We start from the raw sequence: 21,936 nt of genomic DNA on the forward strand, positions 1-21,936 counted from the left end.
TGGTTGTCTTGCAAACGTCCCCTTCTGTTGACTCAGGGCTCGAGACGTGGCTGCACGATCCGTTACAGTAACGCGGATAAGATGCCTGTCATCTCGACTGCTAATGATATGAGGCCGTTGGGATCCAGCACGGCGTTCCGTGTTACCCTTCTGAACACACCGATTCCATATTCTGCTAACAGTCATTGGATATCGATCAACGCGAGCAGCAATGTCGCGATACGGTAAACCGCAATCGCGATAGGCTACTATCCGACCTTTATCAAAGTCGGAAACGTGATGGTACGCATTTCTCCTCCTTACACGAGGCATCACAACAACGTTTCACCAGGCAACGCCTGTCAACTGCTGTTTGTGTGTGAGAAATCGGTTGGAAACTTTCCTCATGTCAGCAAGCTGTAGGTGTCGCCACCGGCGCTAACCTTGTGTGAATGCTCTGCATAGCTAATCACTTGCATATCACAGCATCTTCTTCCTGTCGGATAAATTTCGCGTTTGTAGCACGCCATCTTCGTGGTGTAGCAATTTTAATGACCAGTAGTGTAGGTAGACTCATATTCCTACGTGCGCGACAAGAAAAACTTATATTAGCGTCCAGCTAATTTATTTTCTCTTCGACTAGTGATAATCGTTGTTAACGATGTCCAGTTTTCGAGCCTTTGCTCCCCCCGAGAGCAAGAAAACCTTGAACCTGTCTGGGAAGCGTAAAGTGCGATCACGGTGCCACTTATAAAAGGATTTATTTGTAAAAAATTCTCGTGAGTCTTAACTGAGGCCGCAGCATTATTGTGTGACCATGTCAGTCTTGGCTATAGCGCAATTTATTTTGAGAACACGGTAGACTTTTTTTAAATTGTCTTTATTACTTAGACAGCCTAGGAATAACTAAACACGGTGTCTCTGCGCATTTTTTTGCATAATTTTCTCACTCTAAAATCACTTCCTATCGGTCCGTAAACGTTAAGAATGTAGTCGTCAGAGATAGCATAACGATAACAACTGAGTTTAAAACTACCACACTGGTTGTGCCTCGGTTTCAATCACGCCATGCTGTCAGAGTGAACGGTGCTCACTTATAGCGCCGATTCAGTGCACGTTCTGGATGTGTGTTTGACCGGATTAAGCAGCGACTTCTTCTGTTGTAACTTGTTTCAATAAACACAGTCATCATCGCCTTTAATTTGTTTATCTTTATTTTCAGTTGATCGGTTTCAATGTTCTAACAGATAATCTTACATTCGTTAAAGACCGTAGGAAGCACTGGTATGGAGCACGACCATCTGTGTAGGTGTGCAGAACACTGCTCCACGCCAACAGTTCCTACGGTCATCAAGGAATGTAAGATCTGGGGATGACCTCTTAGAAGATCGAAACCAGTCATCTGAAAATAAAAATAAGCAACTTAAATTCGATCACGACTGCGTGTACTGAAATAACTAATATTACTGTAAAGATCGCTGTTTTTTCTATAACAGTGTTCAAAAAATTTTTTTACTTCTTTTGTGCCTGGAATTACCGTCTGACTCCAAAACAAGGTAAGTGAAACGCTCTTTAGTTTTCACATACTTTATTCAGTAAATGAGACAGTTACATCACCTCACCACCTGTTACTGTGTCACCTTTTATTCATCACAAACAGTCCTAGATGCACATGCCACAAACAGCTGCTTAGACTGGGTAAAATAAGTTCATTCTTTCCTCCTTGGCTTGCGTTAGGCTTCACTCAGTAGTATATTAATTTACTATTCACCAATGACTCATTAATTTGATGCCTTTACATTGCGTTAGTGCAGGTATGGGCAGGGGATAAATCAGTTAATTTAAATGTTGGAGCGATATGCGGTTGACATCCCTGCAAACGCCTGTGTTTAATGTGTAACAGCCGGTAGTTTCGTTGTTGTATGTCTGTTAGATGTTGTTCAGTGCTGTATTGAGTAAAACGTTGTGTAACACAGTTCGCGAATTTCGAGATGACATAGCTTGAGAAGCAAAGCATCTACATTAAATTTTGCGTGAAACTTTAGAACACCTTTACACAGACATACCAAAGGATGCAGGAAGTCCCGAGTGATGAGTGCTTAAGTCGTACTCGGTGTTACGAATGGTTCACAGGGTTTGAAAATGGCCGGACGGAGCTTCCGTTCAGGACGCCTTTCAACGTCTATCGACGAAGCTCATGTCAGGAGGGCCAAAGAAATAGTGTGTCAATCGAAGACAAACTGTCCGAGAGATTGCAGAAGAATGTAACATTTCAGTTGGATTATGTCATTAAATCTTGACGCAGCATTTTGGAATGCATCGTTTCACCTCCAAGTTCTCTCCGCGGCTTGTGAGTCAAGACCAGAAAGACTTTCGCCTCGCATTTGTGAAGAGCTATTGGATCGCGCAAGTGAAAGACCTGGCCCATGCGGACTTCTTCTTATTTCCAACGTTAAAAACCCCGTTGAAAGGATGAAGATTTGCAACGACAGGCGGGATACAAGAAAACTCGCAGGCGGTGGTTCGCTCGATCAAGGAAGAGGTGTACCAAGACTGTTTCCGGAAGTGGAATCGGCGTTGGGAGCGGTGTATCACATGTGGAGTACAGTATTTCGTAGACCATGCATAAGTAAAAGGTACACGTAGAAACATTTTGGTGACAAATTTTTGGAACAGATCTGGTGTAGTGTTCTTGTCAACTACACTTAGCAATGCAATGCCACTCATTCGTTTATTGAGCAGTGTATGTAATAGATTGCTAAACCACGAAATAACTCATGCCAAGCACCAACGAGTGCAGTAAACAGTTTCACCATAGGAGACAAAAAATGAAAGTATCAACTGCAGAACTAACGGAAATATAAAACATAAATAAGATCTATTTATTTGAGGCTTTTGCATAGAATGCTATAGTACCCATTATTTACTTATTTGTCCGTGGAAATAAGTCAGAAATATTACTATAAATGTACATTTATCATTAATATTGTTATCTTAAGCTGGCATTTTAAAGCCACAACTTCGTTTCTTCACTTATTCATATATCAGTGCCTAATAACTATTTTGGTGTTAGACTACTTACCTACTACTACAAATTGTATACTACTACTCACCTGTTACTACAAGTGGTGAGTGGTATGTTGTTGTGGTCTTCAGTCCTGAGACAGGTTTGATGCAGCTCTCCATGGTACTCTATGCTGTGCAAGCTTCTTCATCTCCCAGTACCTACTACAACATACATCCTTCTGAATCTGCTTGGTGTATTCATCTCTTGGTCTCCCTCTACGATTTTTACCCTCCACGCTGCCCTCAAATACTAAATTGGTGATCCCTTGATGCCTCAGAACATGTGCTACCAACCGATCCCTTCTTCTAGTCAAGTTGTGCCACAAACTTCTCTTCTCCCCAATCCTATTCAATACCTCCTCATTAGTTACATGATATAGCCATCGAACCTTCAGCATTCTTCTGTAGCACCATATTTCGAATGATTCTATTCTCTTCTAGTCCAAACTACTTATCGTCCACGTTTCACTTCCATACATTCCATGAGCTTTATTTATATACAAAAGTAGCCCATTTATCTTATACTATGCAAAATTCCGTACTTTTCTCAAAATTTCAGTTAGAAGTTTCTGTGTTACATAGTAAGCACCACATTACTATTTACTGAAGAATGAAATGATCGTATGGCATTGCTGGCAGGGAGGCCCCATGTGGGGGAGTTCGGTCGCTGTATTGCAAGTCCTTTTTAGTCGACGCCACTTCGGCGACTTGCGAGTCAATGATGATGAAATGATAATGAGGACACACAACACCCAGTCATCTGGAGGCAGGGAAAGACCCAGACTCCGGAACACTGTGCGCGGGAAGCGAGAACGCTACCGCAAGGCCACAATAATTAATACAAATTGATAAGTTTCTTATATCTGCTATATACAGGGCTAAAGGTTAGATTACCCAGTCAGATATCTCTGTTATTTCATCAGCCAATTTCATGGTCAGGATTTTCACTTGGATGTGGCAATTTTAAATTCTTAGCATGGAGTTCTATAGTTTTATCCTTCTAGAAGGAGTATAGTTCACTCCCAGTGACTCTGGTGACTAAAATTTCTTAACATTTAGTTACATTATTAATACAAATAGTTCACAGCGAAATTTCTTTACAGTTGTTTATACAGGTTCTATTCATTTACCTGAGGATGGAAATAGTTCGCCCAAATAACTCACCAGTCTGCATTTCATAAGTTAAACGATTTACACAATAAAGAAAGTAAATGTCGTGTGACTAGGGCCTCCCGTCGGGTGGACCGCCAGGTGCAAGTATCTCGATTTGACGCCACTTCGGTGACTTGCGCGTTGATGGGGACGAAATGATGATGATTAAGACAACACAACACCCGGTCCCTGAGCGGAGAAAATCTCCGACCCGGCCGGGAATCGAACCCGGGCCCTTAGGATTGACATTCTGTTGCGCTGACCACTTTTTCTTTTCTAATTTTGTTCGTTGTTGATCGTTGTGTTTGGTCGTTGCGGACGTCACATGACATCCGTTTAAGTTCGTTTGTTGATCCTTCCACTCAGTTTTTTATTAAAGAGGCCAGCCAGCTCCGACCGAACACGCTGATCTGCCGTGCCGGCAACCATTCAGCTACTGGGGGCGGACGGTTTCCACAATACTTAGATCTTTACTCTTACTATGATAATTCAATGCAATATGTTCACGCAAAGACTGCGTAAACCTTGCTTGACAGTTTATAACTAAGGCTTCAGGAAACAGTAAGCCAATACGTACAACTTCTGTTACTTACAATGGGAACTCTCGGTCGCAGCCCCCTCAGATTTAGTGGTAAGAGGTCCAAGGGGACATCCCGTCATAAACTGAAAACAGGACAAGAACGGAAACAGGATGAAGGTGTACTGGACTGTGAAGAAAAAGCAAAATAGAAACAGTGAACGGTCCAAGAACAGGAAGAGAAATGGCGTTGTGATTAAGTGGTCAAGCAGTTACGGTGAGCTTGATGAGGTTTGGTTTGTGGGCCGCTCAACTAGGCGGGCATCAGCGCCCGTACCAACTCCCAATTTTTTCACAGTTAATTTTTTTTTTCGCTCTTCAATCTAGCCACTGTCACTAATGATAAGGATGACGATGAAATGATGAGGACAACACAAACACCCAGTCCCCGGGCAGAGAAAAAGCGGTTACGGTGTTGGTCTACCTAGCGGGCGAGCAATGTTGGAATCTCCCTTGTGTCAACTATTTTTTTTTTTTTCGTTGTTCCCTTTATTCAAATTTGTGTCTGTGTTGTGACGTAAGATCGGTTTGCAACAGCGGAATGTTAGGCAGGGACCTATAACGATAGTTGGTTCTGCATTGCTGCTCTATTACCATTGGAAAGGAAGTGGTTTTCGAATGGGAACGGCAAACGTTCGATGACAAGGCGACAAGTCAACCGAATCATCCACCGGAAAGCGTGCCTGGTGTGTCATACACGGCATGTCGTACGGTAGACATCTCTTATCAGCGCACCTAATTTCTACGACTAGTAAGTGAGTGAGATAGATACGAGTCCTCGTCCGGTATAGGTGTTGTTATGAATGTGAATGTGTTCGCTCCCAAGGAAATGATGAAAACATCATAGTTTGTCACACAAGATGCAACAAATAAACGCAACAGCTTCACAATCACGCAGTTTCTCTGCACTCTGTCAAAACATGCGTTTTAAACATTTTTGAAATTGCGTGCCGTTTTGGGAATCTTGACTCTTGAATTCCTTCGTTGTAACATAGTTCACGCCCGTTTATTTATTGTTTTCATTTCTGTGAGACGTCTATGTGGTATCTCGCCTGCTCTCACCATTCATCACATTAACTTGCGACGGTAATGTATTGACTCATATTCTATAACCAATGTACAGTATGACAACTGCCGCGACAACAGGAAGAGAACAAACGTTTCAGTGACAGGTCGGACAGTACATAACGTTCTGAAAAATAAAATAAAATAAAATAAAATAAATGGCACGAGGAACTTTAGCACACGGCTCGCCCACATAGCAGTCCAACACCATGACCACTTACCCAAGATGCCGTTGCTGTTTCACGCTGCTCTTTATTGCACTTCCTGTTCTAGGACCTTTCACTGTTTCTATTTTGCTTTGTTTTTCACAGTTCAGTACATCTTCTTCCTCTTTTCATACTTGACCTGTGTTCAGTTTTTAACGGGTTACCCACTGGACCATCTTATCACAAACTCTGAGAGGGCTGCGATGGGGCGTTTCCCTTGTTAGCACAGTTGAATTTCCTTTTTCATATCTCTGAGAACATTACCATTTATTGTTTAGCTAATGTAGATAATATTACTATTTTTCTTCTTTGTTTTTGGTAAGGTGGCATCTGCTCTGCCTTATTTATGGTTCACAAAATTCTTACACCTCTGCTTACTTGCTCATCAATTGAATTCCATTCTTTATAGCAATTCGAGTCATTCGTCCCCTACAAAAACTTCATACTCCTGACCAAAGTGCATGTAATTACTTATTTCGGCCACGTCTACTGACTAAAACTACAGTAGTCGCAACAGCACTCTTCGTTCGCTGTAACAAGTGTGTACCCACCGAATAACAGCATCTAGCCACCAATGTGTCCTAGTTAACTTATAAAAAGCATTATTACTAACATAGTGAAATATATCTATAGTACCTCAGAGGTAGCATTTTTTACTTTGCCTTAGTTCGGTCGTAGTTTGACTGTATTCATTGGTGCCTAGCAGAACTCATAACATAGAGCAATTCCTGAACCTGTCATTTGATTTTCACCTTTCAGGGGCTTACTTTTACTTGTGCTAAGTATTTCTTAAGGTCTCAGAGAGAATAAAGTCCTTTAATCCTTTTGGTAGTCGTATATACTAACAAATAACCGCTTTATAATTAGATCGCCCCCTTCCTTCATTCTGGTGGTTCGTTGTGATTGGTCATTGCGAGGGAACCTGCAAAAGTAACATAAACTCCAATGAATAAAGTTTTGACCACAACTAAACGTTTCCGTCTTATTTTTCTGACACTTAATAAAAGCATGAATTTCATATACACAAAATTTACAGTTGGATTTGGGGGAGGGGGTTTACTCGGACCTCCCTGTTAGACAAGAACTAATTTGTTTGATGTAATGAACAAAAAATGACTAAAATGTTAGTTTTGCCTCAGAGGCCTGTTTGAACATACTTCTAATGTTGAGTTCATGCGCGGTACAATTGCCTCCCTGTAAAATAACACTACCGCATTTCTTACAATTAAAGCATGAACACCACTGTTGCAAGTGTCTACATACTTGCAAAAACTAATAAACAGCATAGGTTGTTACTGCATAGCACCCATATTTGAAGACATTGTTACCGAGCTCTTAACTCATTACATTTAATATTCACAAACTACGACGCAAGTTCCGAGCCTACGTTTTTATAGCAGTGTAATATGCATTTCAGTTTTTCTGTTATATGAAAAGGGCTTTCTAAGTATTTCTGTACACATTAATTACTACGGACATGCTGCATCAAATATTTTATAAGAAGTATTATTGCATGAATAGGTTAACCACCCGAAAGGTAAACATCGCCGAATCCTCAGAGTAGGGAAAACATGGCGGACGATTCAGCCTATTTTGTAGGAACTCTAAAACTGACGTCTCCATCTTGTGACGTAGCGCTTCAACAAAACTTTACATGCACTGCGAGAAATACTCGCACCGCAACTGTTACGGTACTTTCTATAATTGTCATTATTTCTGCTTGCCATAACGGCGAGCAGTTGGAGCTGTTCGTGTCTGAGTAGACATTTGTCTGGCAGAATAACAGAAAAAAGTAGCTCTGCCGCCATACTCCCACTTTTATGGTTTCGAGGCAACAGATTACTGCAATGCATCTCATCAACATAAATATTTTCATTGAACAGTGGACTATGACAATCATCACAGGCCTCTGAACTGCCTAGGATGTGTCATTTCTAACTTGTTGTTTTACTGCAGTTAATTCTTTTCCTATGTTACCTACCTGATCAATTAAACTGAGTCTGGACATTTTCTTGTCATTTAGGCAACTCTTATGTCAATGTTTTTTTGTGTAAGTCCTATTTTCTCTTTAACCGCTTGTGCAAAAGTGGTGTGTTCGGAATACACTTTGGTAACAGTTTCCTGCAAGGCTTTCTGTAATTCTGGTACTAATCTTTCAGTAATTTGTTCGCCCTTTTTCTTTAAAAATTCATCTAATTTTCTTTACTCTACTTGAGTTACTAGCTGTCGAAGGGTAGATTTCAAAGTTTCTTGCTCTAGTTACGAAGTACTAAGGATATCAGTCAATTTCTCTACTGATACAAGCATACCTGTGAAGGTGGCTTTCAAGTCTGTAATCTCGCTAGTTACAGTTTCTAGATCGGTTCACAACATTTCGGTCACGTGAATAGCAACCTCGGTTTTTAGTTCCTATTGCCTTTGATTCATAGTACGTATTGCATTTTTTAATTCTTGTAACATTAACATAGTAAGATCTGGTGTGGCATTAACAGACTGAACCATAGTCTCGTCTACAGCCGGAGACGTAATTTCACTCGTCCCAGTTGCCATGTTATTAAAATTTTCATTGTTGAATTCACCCTCTGGTATCTGATCAGACTCAAGTTTCTCGGTGTGAAGCCATTATCCTCAAGTGCTGACGGGTTAACAACGTACTACCATACAACATGGTTTATCGCGTCATCGTAATGCAGCTAACATCTAAATAGTATATAGATGGCATCTGCGAGTAGCTCCCTATAAAATACTTGTTGCAAGACAAACGTTTATTACTACTACAAGCTACAACCCCTTGATTTTGAATACCCGCCATCTTCTTGTCTTCTTTTACAAAGTGCACAATAAAGATGTAAGAATTACAAATTTTACAGTTGTTAAAATTTTCTTCTCTTAAAGCCTCAAATGAATAAATTTTAGCTCTATTTTAAGAGGTACCGTGCTTTCTGGTTGAATAAGCATTACATTGACTTATCTTATGTTGTAACCATTAACAATGTTGTAATATTAAGAGTTTACAGATCTTGCCTTCCACAGATATATGTAAATTGTAAGTTTTCATATGATCTCCATTCATTCAGAGATAAAGTTTTTCAGCTTTCAGAAAACTAAATACCCGTACATGTCAGTTCAGCTGACATTCACATTCGTATTGTTGAAATGTGCTAGAAAGAAACAGACCTTTATGAAATAAACATATCTGAAATAAAATTACGTATTGTAATGAACATCACCTCCTTGAAACTTATACTTACACAATGTGTTCGATTCTGTACAAATTTTTGTAAGATTTGGGTCAATTCTCTTACTTAAATTATATATTTCTGAATATATTTGACTGCTAAAAAATTAATTTTCTGATAATAATTTTTTATCTTCATATTGATCCATTTTGTAATATCTGTCTTGTACCACGAATATTAGTAATCACAACTATGCACTTAAATGATCTAAAACCAAAGTTACTGTAAACATACTAATGTTATGGTTCAATTTTCATGAAAACAAAATTTCTGTTTTCATTTATAATTTTTCTGATTTTGCCATCGACAATGAAATTGATCTTAGAATATAACAGGAAGCTACTGTGTTTCATATTGTCAAAATTTGATGCCTTTGTTATTAATCATTAGACCTATATATATGTTTATGTAATTAATTACATTCAGTAAATATTATATAAATTAAATCTGAAAACAATTTCAGTTAAGGCAGTCATATTAACATCAAACTGGACTGCATCCTCTTCTAGAAGATACCGGAAGCTGCCTTCAAAATAGATGTAATGTATCTTTGGAGCAAAGTGCGTCAGAGTGGTTTTAGTACCTATTGAGTTTGGTAGATAATGTTCTTTACTAGACCATCTTTTTTGTCTGGCTCAAGAAAGTTCCACAATATGGATGTGAAAATTGTTGCAGTAAAATTGTGTCAAAAACAAGTGAGTAAATGAAGGAAAAAAGTTAAAAGAAACATAACATTTCAGTGACTTGTCATTTCAACAACCCTGGTCAAAATTTTCTAATAGGTTATACAAGAACAGAGGTGTCCACCTAAACACTCTGTCCGACTTTGCAAGATACGTACTATATATCTCCAAATATAATGTTTATGGCCATAGTAAATTATTTAAATTTGTTCATATTATAAAATAGTAAGTACGACCTAATTTTTGCTTCGCTAAATATGCCCAATAAGTGGAGGAGGACACTGAAATATACACGATGGTAATTATCTGTTCTAAATATTCTTGTCACTGTCACCAGTTTAACTCACTATAATTAACAACGAGCGAATTCTGTTGGTGAAAAGGTCTACAGATTAAAATTTGTAAGACACAACATATTATTCCCTCGGAATGACTAGCTTGGCTTCGTATGCTCGCGACCCTAAAAATTTGGAATATTTTAAGTGCGTTAATTTGAATCGCGCTGGGCAATCGGACTTTTAAATTAAATAATATGCAGATTATAAGCAATTACTACTATTCGTAGTTATGTCGATGAGATGGCCGTAATGGCAACTAACAGATATTGATGAAGCTGATTATTGCACTCAAGCAACAAGACTCAATCACATTTTCAATTGGGAACCTGTCAGTAACATATTAAAAGACTAATTTTAAGAAATAATAAAACAGAAGGACTAAATTGAACGAAATAAATAATTATTCGCACTTATATATGTTTACAATGATACATACATCTTAACCGACCGAGACCAGGAGAAGAAAAGGTAATAATGGATGTGACAGAAGGAGAAAGACAGACATGTGATAATAAGGCTACTTTCTTTGTGATTAATAGCTCAGTGCATAATTAATTCATTATATCTGGTAAAAGGAATTTTACTAGCACAAGAAAAAGAAGAAAAAATACTGATATATCGTCGTAAGGTAATCCAATTGCTTACAGATGATGGTGGTATAGAACTGATCACTTGGGTATCCTCACGTAGCGGGTCATAGCGAGAACGGGCGAGCTTTATCTATACTACTTTCTTAGCACCAGTGCGAAGAGAGTTGATCCGAGTGTAGCTACACATTTTTGGGATATCCGTATAATTGCGTCACTTAGTGAGGTCGCATGTTACACAACACTGGGACTGTATTGGGTGGGAGACACTCTTCCACGACTTCGAGTTATCAAATTAAGTGTCTAAAACGACTTGAAGAGATCTTCAGTGACAAGTATTTGGCGTCTGTTAGCCCTGTAGGGATAGTTTCAAAAAGAGGATACATACGGAGGCAGTTATTTTGGTGTGATCCCGAAATATTTTTTTATTTCTTCAGTTTTTAAAATTTAATCAGTCTCAAATTAGTTGCCTTTCCAGTATTCAACTTTTTCAGGTTATTCCATCGTGATGTAAAGAGTAAGTTGTCTAGTCACCATATCTATTTGTCCTCCTGGTTTTGCCCTGTATATGTGACCCTCAACCTTTAATTTAGCAAGGGCTGATGTCATTCTTAAGCAGTTGAATCGTAAAAGTGTTCCTAAGCGTTTCCAGCAGTTTCCAAGGTAAAATTTAATTACAATTATCTTTGTCCTCTGAGTCATATTTGGTGGAAAGTTCCGTAACATTTAACATAACAGTCTGTTTGAATAATTACACTTCCATAACTCTCGTGTGCATGTTGTGATAGCCTAGAGGCGTCGTTAGTGAGAAGCAACTGGGAAACAAACTACGAGTAAAGTACGCCAAATGCGAGGTACAGCACAGAAATTCCGTCCAACGCTAACCTAGGCAAACCTCTTGCTATTACTTTGACTCATCTCTGCCTTAAGTTATCTGAAAATTAAAAAGATCATTCTGCAAGAGGTTTTCCTCTTGCTTGAGAAAGCAAGACCAGCAGTTATAATGTAATCATTAAGACTGGATATTGCTTTTCACCCCTTTGGTTTTTGCAAGATGAATGGCAGTTTCGCTTAAGAATGACATATTCGACACATTACTGATAGCATTTTTTGTTTCTTGTTTCACATTCTCATCACAATTGCCTCTCCTTTCATATAATCAGAAGCTGCAACCAAACTTGCACTGCAATCATTCAATTATTTAATTTTCTTCGCGAATTTTGAGTCCTGTTTCTCTATCACTGCGAAACAATTCCACACATGGTTTGCTTTTCTGATTTGTTGCTGTAGGTTATTCACAGGTTACGAAATTTCTATCTGGATGTTCACGTCTTGCGATCAGTGATATGTGGTCCTTTAATCTGTGTTGTTATGGTGCCAGTGAGAGCACTCATAAGGAAAACTGTTTTCAGGTATATAATATTTAAACGAACGTTATTTACCCATAATGTTCGTAGCGTCTGTGATGCTACAAAACGAACCGCTTCTCGTGAATGAGTTTTTTGTTTGCAGTTCTCTTAAGGCAGGGAGGGTTCCCAGCGAAGGTTCGAGTCCTCCCTTGGGCATGGTTGTGTGTGTTTGTCCTTAGGACAATTTAGGTTAAGTAGAGAGTAAGCTTAGGGACTAATGACCTTAGCAGTTAAGTCCCCTAAGATTTCACACACATTTTTTTCTTAAGGCAGGAAGTCAAAAATAGCTGCGATACCAGCAGATTCCTCATTAATTATTTATGATATTCTAGTTGCAGTCAGTGTATCTGGATATTACTCGTAACTACGCTTTAGACTCAAATTATAGCTACAGAAATACCAATGCAACTGATTGGCCTACACTAGGTATTCCTGATCCTAATCAATGCAGTGGCAGCAAGCGCTGACAAGTCTTCATGTTTCCCCAGTGCTAGCCAACTCAAGCAGCACATCAGATGAGCATACAGCATACGCATTCTGTCGCTGGTCTAATGGGGAACTGGCAACACTGTAGAATACATCTGGCAACTATATGACCATCGATTTACTTCCTGGTGTGGTTCAGAATTATCCTGATAAATCCGCTCGATATTTTCTTGTCGCGTAGAATAATTGTTCTGAATGACTGACTTAAAAGATGATATAGATATAGCAAATTTATGTTTTTGACCCCACAAAGCTCATTCCGACAGAAACTGCAATTTAGTTCACCACATCCACTGCGAAGTCTCCTCTTAACCATCACTGGCATACTATGGGAGCGACACCTGCTATAACTGTTTACTAGATTGTCAGTAAAGTGTTCGCCCTTCAAGAGGAAGACTGTTAGCTTTCGGTTCTAATCTCACTGGAGACAAGATTTTTACCGTCTCAGGACAACTTCTCATCCATACGTTTTCTCGTTATCTTGATTCTGAATCCTGCAGATCTAAAGGTGAAAAACTTTGCAGGCTTGCACACTTGTTAATGCCTACTGTTTCTGCTTCTGTTAATTATATTGACTTAATTGTGACTCTGAATGATTTGTTAACTAGATTTCGTTATGCACACTACTGGCCATTAAAATTACTACACCAAGAAGAAATGCAGATGATAAACGTGTATTCATTGGACAAATATATTATACTAGAACTGACATGTGATTACATTTTCACGCAGTTTGGGTGCATAGATCCTGAGAAATCAGTACCCAGAACAACCACTTCTGGCCGTAATAACGGCCTTGATAGTCTGGGCATTGCGTCAAACAGAGCTTGGATGGCCTGTACAGGTACAGCTGCCCATGCAGCTTCAACACGATACCACAGTTCATCAAGAGTAGAGACTGGCGTATCGTGACGAGCCAGTTACTCGGCCACCATTGACCAGACGTTTTCAATTGGTGATAGATCTGGAGAACTTGCTGGCCAGGGCAGCAGTTGAACATTTTCTGTATCCAGAAAGGCCCGTACAGGACCTGCAATATGCGGTCGTGCATTATCGTGCTGAAATGTAGGGTTTCGCAGGGATCGAATGAAGAGTAGAGCCACGGGTCGTAACGTCCACTGTTCAAAGTGTCGTCAATGCGAACAAGAGAGGACCGAGACGTGTAACCAATGGCACCCCATGCCATCACGCCGGGTGATACGCCAGTATGGCGATGACGAATACAGGCCTCCAATGCGCGTTCACCGCGATGTCGTCAAACACGGATGCGACCATCATGATGCTGTAAAGAGCCATGGTCTCCGAGCTGACAGCCCATGCTGCTGCAAACGTCGTCGAACTGTTCGTGCAGATGGTTGTTGTCGTGGAAACGTCTCCATCTGTTGACTCAGGGCTCGAGACGTGGTTGCGAGATCCGTTACAGTAATGCGGATAAGATGCCTGTCATCTCGACTGCTAGTGATATGAGGCCGTTGGGATCCAGTTTCACAAAAGAGGAAACTATCAAAAGGGTCTACAGTGACCCTCAATTATCTTTAATTACTTATCTAACTTGTCGTAAATTACAGTGGCTGATGTGGCTTCTCAATAACTATATAACAGAAAAATCATCGCGTTTCAGATTTTTACTTCAAGTGGCAAATGTGAACACCATGAGCCTTAATTTACGATCGACACTAGTATTACGCAAAAAGGGGGTGTAACAGATGAGACTTCTGCAGTTCTGAGTGAAGCTTTATGCGCTCTTATGCGGCATCGCGTGCGTTCATTACCTTGTCGGTGTTCGTCAGGGGGGCGCCGGCCGGCGTAGCAGCCACCCAGCTTGTCGTCTCGGAACTAACTCTTCCTAACTTCTCCTTACTAAAATTTACCGAAGTTGGTTTTAAAAAAACTATCTGGCTGTGTTTTCATCTGACCAATCAGGGTCTCAATATTAACCTTAAGCTCCGCCTACAAAAATTCTGTCTATCCAATGAGAAACGTTATACTTTTCGTGGTGGGGCAATGTTTTTAAAGCTTGCAACGTTACAGAGACGCGAAAAAGTCTCAAGCTAAAACCTGCAGCTGGTGTGGTCCTTTTAGCGTTATCGTGAGATCTATACTGTTCTTCTGGAGGGCTCTATCTTTTAACATGGGCTGGCGGGTGGTCCTAATGTAACAGACACGCGAAAAAGTCTCACGCTAAAACTTGCGGGTGGTAGTAGACCTTTTTGTGTTATCGTAAGATCTATCCCGTTTTTCTGGAGGGCTCTAGCTTTTAACATGGGCTGGGGGGTGGTCCTTGACATAACAGAGACGTGAAAAAGTCTCACGCTAAAACGTGCGGGTGGTGTAGTCTTAGCGGTAGGCTGGAGACGTGGGGTTCCAATCTGTCCCTTATCGTAGGGCCTTCTAGCTTAACACGGTTCTGCTCTCGGCTTCTGTTCTCGTTTCTCCCCTCGGAACTGCGTCGGTCTCACGATGGGAAGGTACGACATGCATTTAGGCATTCTTGTGTTAGTCTGTGGTATTCCATTTGCTCACTCGTTACTCGTATTACTTTGGTTAATTTAATGTCACGATTTATTCGTAGCTATGTGACATACTACTGGATTTGCTTATCATGTCAGGGTTTTCATGGAAGGTGTTGGATTTGCCTGACACCTTACAACGACCGTGGCTTGAACGTAGATTCAGACCATTTCGGATTCGAAAGTGTGTGTTATCCTGCTGATTCGCGAGAATTTGAGACACTTTGCCTTACTAAAAAAGACATTTTTGGGATAAAGTTATCATGAAAAGCTGGAATTCATTTGTATTTGTAAACGGCACACTAAATTGTGTTTTTTGTTAGTTTGTTGACCACAACAGATAAACATAATCGATAAATTAATCAGCAGCAGTACAGTCTTCCAAATTATCTAAAACACTCTGACAGTGTTGAGATAGGTTTTCGACGTCACGCCTTTAGACAATATGTTGGTAGCACTTCGTCTCCTTGTATGTTATGTTGTGTAAGAGACAGCAGAGCTGTGCAGTTGAGCATAACGATAAGGTGAGGGGATCTCGCGAACTGGTTTACCGGCTATACCTAGGAACAAATATTCAATTCAAATTTAAAGTCGTTGCAGTCTAGATAATCTTATCAACACTGTATTTAATAGTCTATGTGTTACATTATTATTCTACTATATCGCAATAGCCAGCAAGTGGAATTACTTGCCGCTTATACGGCGGCAACACGGCCAGTCCTCTGACATTTCAACATCGGTGTGTGGTTCGTACGGTACTAGACGGTCGTGTCAGTAGTACTGGTAAGTTAGAATCTTTGCATAGTGAGACATTTCGTTAAGCCCTGACGCCCGTATCAGATGCAATGATTATGTACCTTTTCTTTTTCTGGTTCCACTGGATGAAATTCCAGCCCTTTTGCTTCTTGCGGAAGCACGTTAGTGACACCCTTAAGTTTGTATTACGGTTTTGTATTTATGGGTTGCGGGATCGTTGATAGTTTATCTTTTCATTTCATTTGCGGTGGTTGCGCTCTTTTATACGTGGGGATCTAATTCGTTTTACATAAGCCGTGCTCTTCGAGAGATTTTCCGTCCGGCCTAGAAATACTGGTCTATGAGATGCATTTTTTGCCTACATGCCATGTACCAGATAATCAACATATTAACCCCTGTTAGCAGACTCGTACGGATATTCTGTACGTATATGTGATATCTTCTTTATAATATACGTTCTGTTGTTTCTTTTAGAGTTTGACAGTTTGTGTAGTCTTCACATTTAAGTTGTAACTTTTAACATTCGCCTGAAGCCGGGGCAATTGTCCTGAAGCCTGGTTCTGCTTTCCTTTTACTGGAAAATAAAAATTTATGACTATTGTTGCGGGTGTTATCAATCGTAAATAATACAGCTAACAATAGTTGTGGCTGTCCTGTGAATAGAAACTTGTGACATTTTAAGGAACCAAAGAAAAGTCTTAATCAGTATAAGCCAAGCGATGAGTTAGGCCCAACTTCTCCTGAGTACTAATCCGTTGCCTTATTCACTGCTCCATCCACCGCGGTGGACACACAGATCAAATGTCAACTTCAATACTTAATGAAATTTGCTTTCTATAGTCATAAAAAGCCGTTTGGTGTATTTTTTATGATATAGAAAACCGTACACAAAAAGTTACGTCTTACACATTGACTGTTACAGCGTTAAAAGTTGTCTAACTACAGTGACTAGTAGTTGCTGAATTTTTCCGACTCGTCCGGCTGAGCTGGACGCTGTTGACAGGAAAAGAAAAAGTGCTCGTGGTAGACAAGATAATTGGCAGTATAAAAGTATCACAAAGAATCTGTAACAAACGTATAACATTGAAGAAATTTAAATATTTGTCAGTTTTGTATATTTACTTTTTAATTAGCATTAAGCATCTACACCAGCGTCAAATTCCGTCCCAGGATCAAATTTTCAACAGGCAGTCGAGTGTTTGCTGTAATGAAGCGACGGCTGGTTCAGACTGTGTGACATAACAGACATTAAATCTGTCTCTCCCGAGTGCATAACTTCAAGCAGTCATTTGAGAACCCCTAAAAATCACAAAAGAAGCTTCAGGCAGGTGATGTACACCACAGACTCTATGTTACGTTGTATCAGGACTGATAATTCGTTCAGAAAAGTATTTGTCTATTCTTGTCTTTCTTATGTGAGATGCTGCTGAATCTGATGCCGCGGGAGCGACGACCGTGGCTCGATCTAATGCACGCTGTGAGGCGTACTTAGAAAGACAGTCCTCGTCCAGTGCACTTGTCATATCCGACACAAAATGTCATACCGGCGACTCCAGGTGTAGTTTATTCTGAGGGAAATGGTCCAGTTACGAATCTTTCCATCCATGGCACAGCGTCAAGATTCCGCCGACGAACACCATTATCAAGCCGATGCCTGCCATGCCAAAGAAAAGACCCATGCCGAGGGCAGGCGCATTCTTAATAAACTTTGCCAGCATAGCTAAATCTTCTGTTAGGACTGCCTTTTGATTAAACCAGAAAGCCGGAAAATAAATTCTTCCGGGCAGCTTTTCGTAGAACCTGTGGACAAACAGAACCGATAAAAAGCAAAACGAAAATGAAATTAATAAAATATACTCCTCTGCTGAATACATAGTTTCACAGCATTAGCTGTACCCTTGGAAGCCCGCAGTACAAGCCAATTCATTATGAAGCCCGACACCATTATTTTAAGTGCTAAGCATTATTTGATTAAAAAGTATCGCAGGGGCTAAATTAGAGAGAATCGATAATAATAGCTCGAAATTTCACTGAAGGTCCATTAATGGTGCAACCAAAAGATAAGAGAAAAATAAAATTTCCTCCTTGTGGAATTCGTATTTGTGTCAAATATTTACTCACGACATCAAATTGTTACTGCTTTACCTTATACTAAATACTCGTTGGAGGAACGACAAAATGCCCATTTAATACCAGACCTGCGAGGGTGGTTTGATAGGTCTGGTAAATTTCCACGAATGAATGGAATATTTTTGTTGCACCTTCATGGTTGGTAAGCTTGATTATTCCAAGGATCGTGTAAAGAATTTCAACAATGTGCAGCGTACAAGTCATTATTGACAGCCATTTGAATTGGCCAGTGCGTCGATTGCGATTCAAGATGAAGAAAAAAGTGTTTTGTGCTGTGATTAAACATTTGTATTTGAAGTGTTGGACTGCGGCACAAATCAAAACTGAGCTGGACGGGATTCACGCGGACTCTGCACCGTCAGTGAAAACCGTTTACTTTTGGATTAGCTGTAACAGTGGGGAAAGTGCATGAATTGGTCTTTCAGTTAGTTCCTCATCCATCCTATTCACCAGACTTAGCCCCAAGTAATTTCTTCCTGTTCCCTGACTTGAAACTTTTGCTTGCTGGGAACAAATTTTCATCAAATGATGAGGTGATAGTTGCGGTCAACTAATATGTTGCAGGCTTTGACAGAATCTATTTTTCCAAAGGGATGAAAAAGTGTATATCTCTCAAAAGAGACAATGTCGAGAAGTAGAGTGACTTCTGAAATTTTCCCGGCGTATTTCTTCTTCTAATAATTTCCGGGTATGACCCCGATCCCGTCGACATTCTGCCACGATATTTCGACCCAGAGACGTCCGGCCATCATCAGGTGAGTACACAACTACTGAAGAGCCCAGGTGCAGTCGCGAGATTCGGCACAAATACTCGCGTGATGATGGCCGGACGTCTCTGGGCCGAAATATCGTGGCAGAATGTCGTCGGTATCCGGCTGCATACCCGGAAATTATTAGAAGTCGGGTGAGTTGTTTACGAAACAAATATTTGTCTTGCTTTTTTATCAGACTTATCAAACCACCCAGGTAAATTTTATGGTGTCGTACAATATTTCCGATAAACTTCTCCTCGGCTGAGCTTGCTATCTAGCAACTATTCAATATTATCTTGAAAACCGAACGCAGGTGGTATCAGTCCACGGAGCAATCGCCCAAGAACAAAAATTGGAGCATGGTGTATCCCAGGGATCTGACATAGGACTTCTCCTGTGTCGTATTTATTTCAATGATACAGGCTGTAACGATCACGCGTTACAGTTTGCAGGTGACATCACTCTTTTTGCCAAAGAAACAACTTCACCACAAACTCTGCAAGCAACAGACGTGCTCTTTGAAAACGTCTAGAGTAGTTCGTCAAAAATAAAATGAAGACGAAAGAAGCAAAAACACATCATCTGATATACAGCCTCAGCACCGTTAGATGCCAGGATAATGTGGAGGCTTCCAAACTGCTGGGTTTCCCCCCTGACAGCAAACTATCATTGAATGTGCATACAGTGTACGTTCGTTCCAACCTCTCCCGTGTACTGTACTTTTTGAGGACACTACAGGGAGCAGTATCTGACCAGTACCTAACAGTGTATTGTGCTCTACTTCATAGCATCATTAATTAATTATGTGCTGCTTATATGGGGACACTCTTCAGGTTGCAAGAACGTACTGATGCTGCATTCAGGAAGACTGGAACACTGCAAGCTAATATTCACCCATTTAGGAATAATGACTATTTTCAAGCAATATGTATTTTTGTGCCTCATCAGTGTAAAAGAAAACCAAGGAGATTTTAGCATGAGGCCAGAAATATATACTTGTAACGCAAGAAACAAGAGGAACTTTGAAGTACCAAACTGTTGATTGTGTGAAATACAATGTTCTTTTCATCTGTTATATATATCGTTACCGTGAACAATTTTCTTCGTACACTATATGAGAAACTGTAAAAAGTCTTATGTACGTAATTTTGACGCAGTCCATCCTGTCATGACTGGTAAACGACGCAGGTCTAGTAATAAAGTAATATGACTATTGCTGTTTTTTTGCGTCAACGTCCAAACATCAGCTCGAGGAACAGCTCATCAAGTGTTTCGTTAACGTTTGGACTCAAAATGATTATTTCCGTTGCATAAATTGATGCTACCAAGGACTAGACAGAATTACCATAGAGACAGTTTCATTATCTGTGAACAGTTTTTAATATACGAGGGTCACTCCAAAAGAAATGCACACTACTTTTGTAAAAATACAGTTTTCATTCTGCAAATGGGTCAAATGGCTCTGAGCACTATGGGACTTAACCACTATGGTCATCAGTTCCCTAGAACTTAGAACTACTTAAACCTAACTAACCTAAGGACATCACACACTTCCATGCCCGAGGCAGGATTCGAACCTGCGACTGTACCGGTCGCGCGGTTCCAGACTGAAGCGCCTAGAACCGCTCGGCCACTCCGGCCGGCTTCATTCTGCATGTGTGAAAGTTTTACAGAGTGCAGATACATCCTTCCCGCTTGTTTTCAAACTTAGTTCAACGTGTTACCGTGAGTGGCGCCGTCACAGCATGTCTTCAAGATGGCTGCTACATTGGACGATCGTCAGAAGCAACGTGCCGTCATAGAATTCCTGTGCTGTAAAACGAGACAGTGGGAAACATCCACAAGAGGTTGGAAAACGTGTATGGAGATGCTGATGTCGATCACAGTACATTTAATCGGTGGGCAAGCAGGTTACGTGATGAAAGCGGGCACGGAAATATTGAGGATTGTCCTCGCAGCGACAGGCCTTGTGCTGCACACGCTCCAGACAATGTGCAGAGAGTTTACGAATTGGTGACTGCTGACAGACGCATCACAGTGAACAAATTGTCAGGCTACGTTGGAATAGGGGAAGGAAGTGTTTGCAGAATACTAAAAGTGTTGGCGTTAAAAAAGGTTTGTGCCAGGTGGGCTCCCTGGATGTTGACAGTGGCTCACAAAGAAACAAGAAAAACGGTATGCAGCGAACTTTTGGAACAGTACGAGTATGGTGGAGATGAATTTCTTGGAAGAATTGTGACATGTGATGAAATATGGCTCCATCATTTTTCACCAGAGACGAAGAGGCAATCAGTGGAGTGGCAGGATCCAAATTCACCGAAGAAAAAATATTCAAAACCACACCTTCTGCTGGAAAAGTTATGGCTACGGTGTTTCACGATTCCGAAGGACTCTTGCTTGGGGACTTCATGCCAAGTGCATCTACCAAAAATTCTGAAACATATGTGACGACACTGAAGAAACTTCAAGCACGACTAAGTCGTATTCGACCACATCGGTAAAAGCAGGTTTTGCTGTTGCACGACAACGCACGGTCACATGTCAGTCAAAAAACCATGGAAGCGATCACAAAACTCGGATGACAACACTGAAACACCGGCCTTACAATCCTGACCTGGGTCCATGTGACTATCATATCGTTGGGAAACTGAAAGGCTCTCTTCGTGGAACAAGGTTTGAACATGATGACTCCCTTGCGCACGCTGCCAAACAGTTGCTCCAATAGGTTAGTCCAGAATTTTACCGTGCGGGTGTACAGGCGCTGGTTCCAAGATGGCGTAAGGCGGTTGGGAGGGGTGGAAATAATGTGTAAAAATGAAAATATTGTTCTTAAAGGATGTATCTACACACTGTAAAACTTTGAAACATGTCGAATAAAAGACGGTTTATTTTAAAAAAAATAGTGTGCATTTCTTTTGGAGTGACACTCGTATAAGGGGTTTTGGAGTAAAACTTTTTACAGAGATGGCATATTTTAAACGTACTGTACAATCATTATCGC

General features: G+C 40.5%; 1 protein-coding gene across 4 annotated transcripts in view; it reads right to left on the reverse strand.

Annotated features, from left to right (window-relative positions):
• Nucleotides 1-17,151: 17,151 nt before the first annotated feature.
• The window catches only part of LOC126281448 (protein croquemort-like), a 114,721-nt gene continuing 109,936 nt past the window's right edge, over nt 17,152-21,936 (reverse strand). For all 4 annotated transcript variants that reach the window (XM_049980421.1, XM_049980422.1, XM_049980420.1 and 1 more), the window contains exon 9: nt 17,152-17,853. In XM_049980421.1, coding sequence (XP_049836378.1) covers nt 17,640-17,853 — 214 coding nt within the window. In that variant the 3' untranslated portion in view covers nt 17,152-17,639. The remainder of the gene's footprint in view (nt 17,854-21,936) is intronic.

Source organism: Schistocerca gregaria, chromosome 7, assembly GCF_023897955.1.
Source record: "Schistocerca gregaria isolate iqSchGreg1 chromosome 7, iqSchGreg1.2, whole genome shotgun sequence".
Taxonomy (NCBI): domain Eukaryota; kingdom Metazoa; phylum Arthropoda; class Insecta; order Orthoptera; family Acrididae; genus Schistocerca; species Schistocerca gregaria.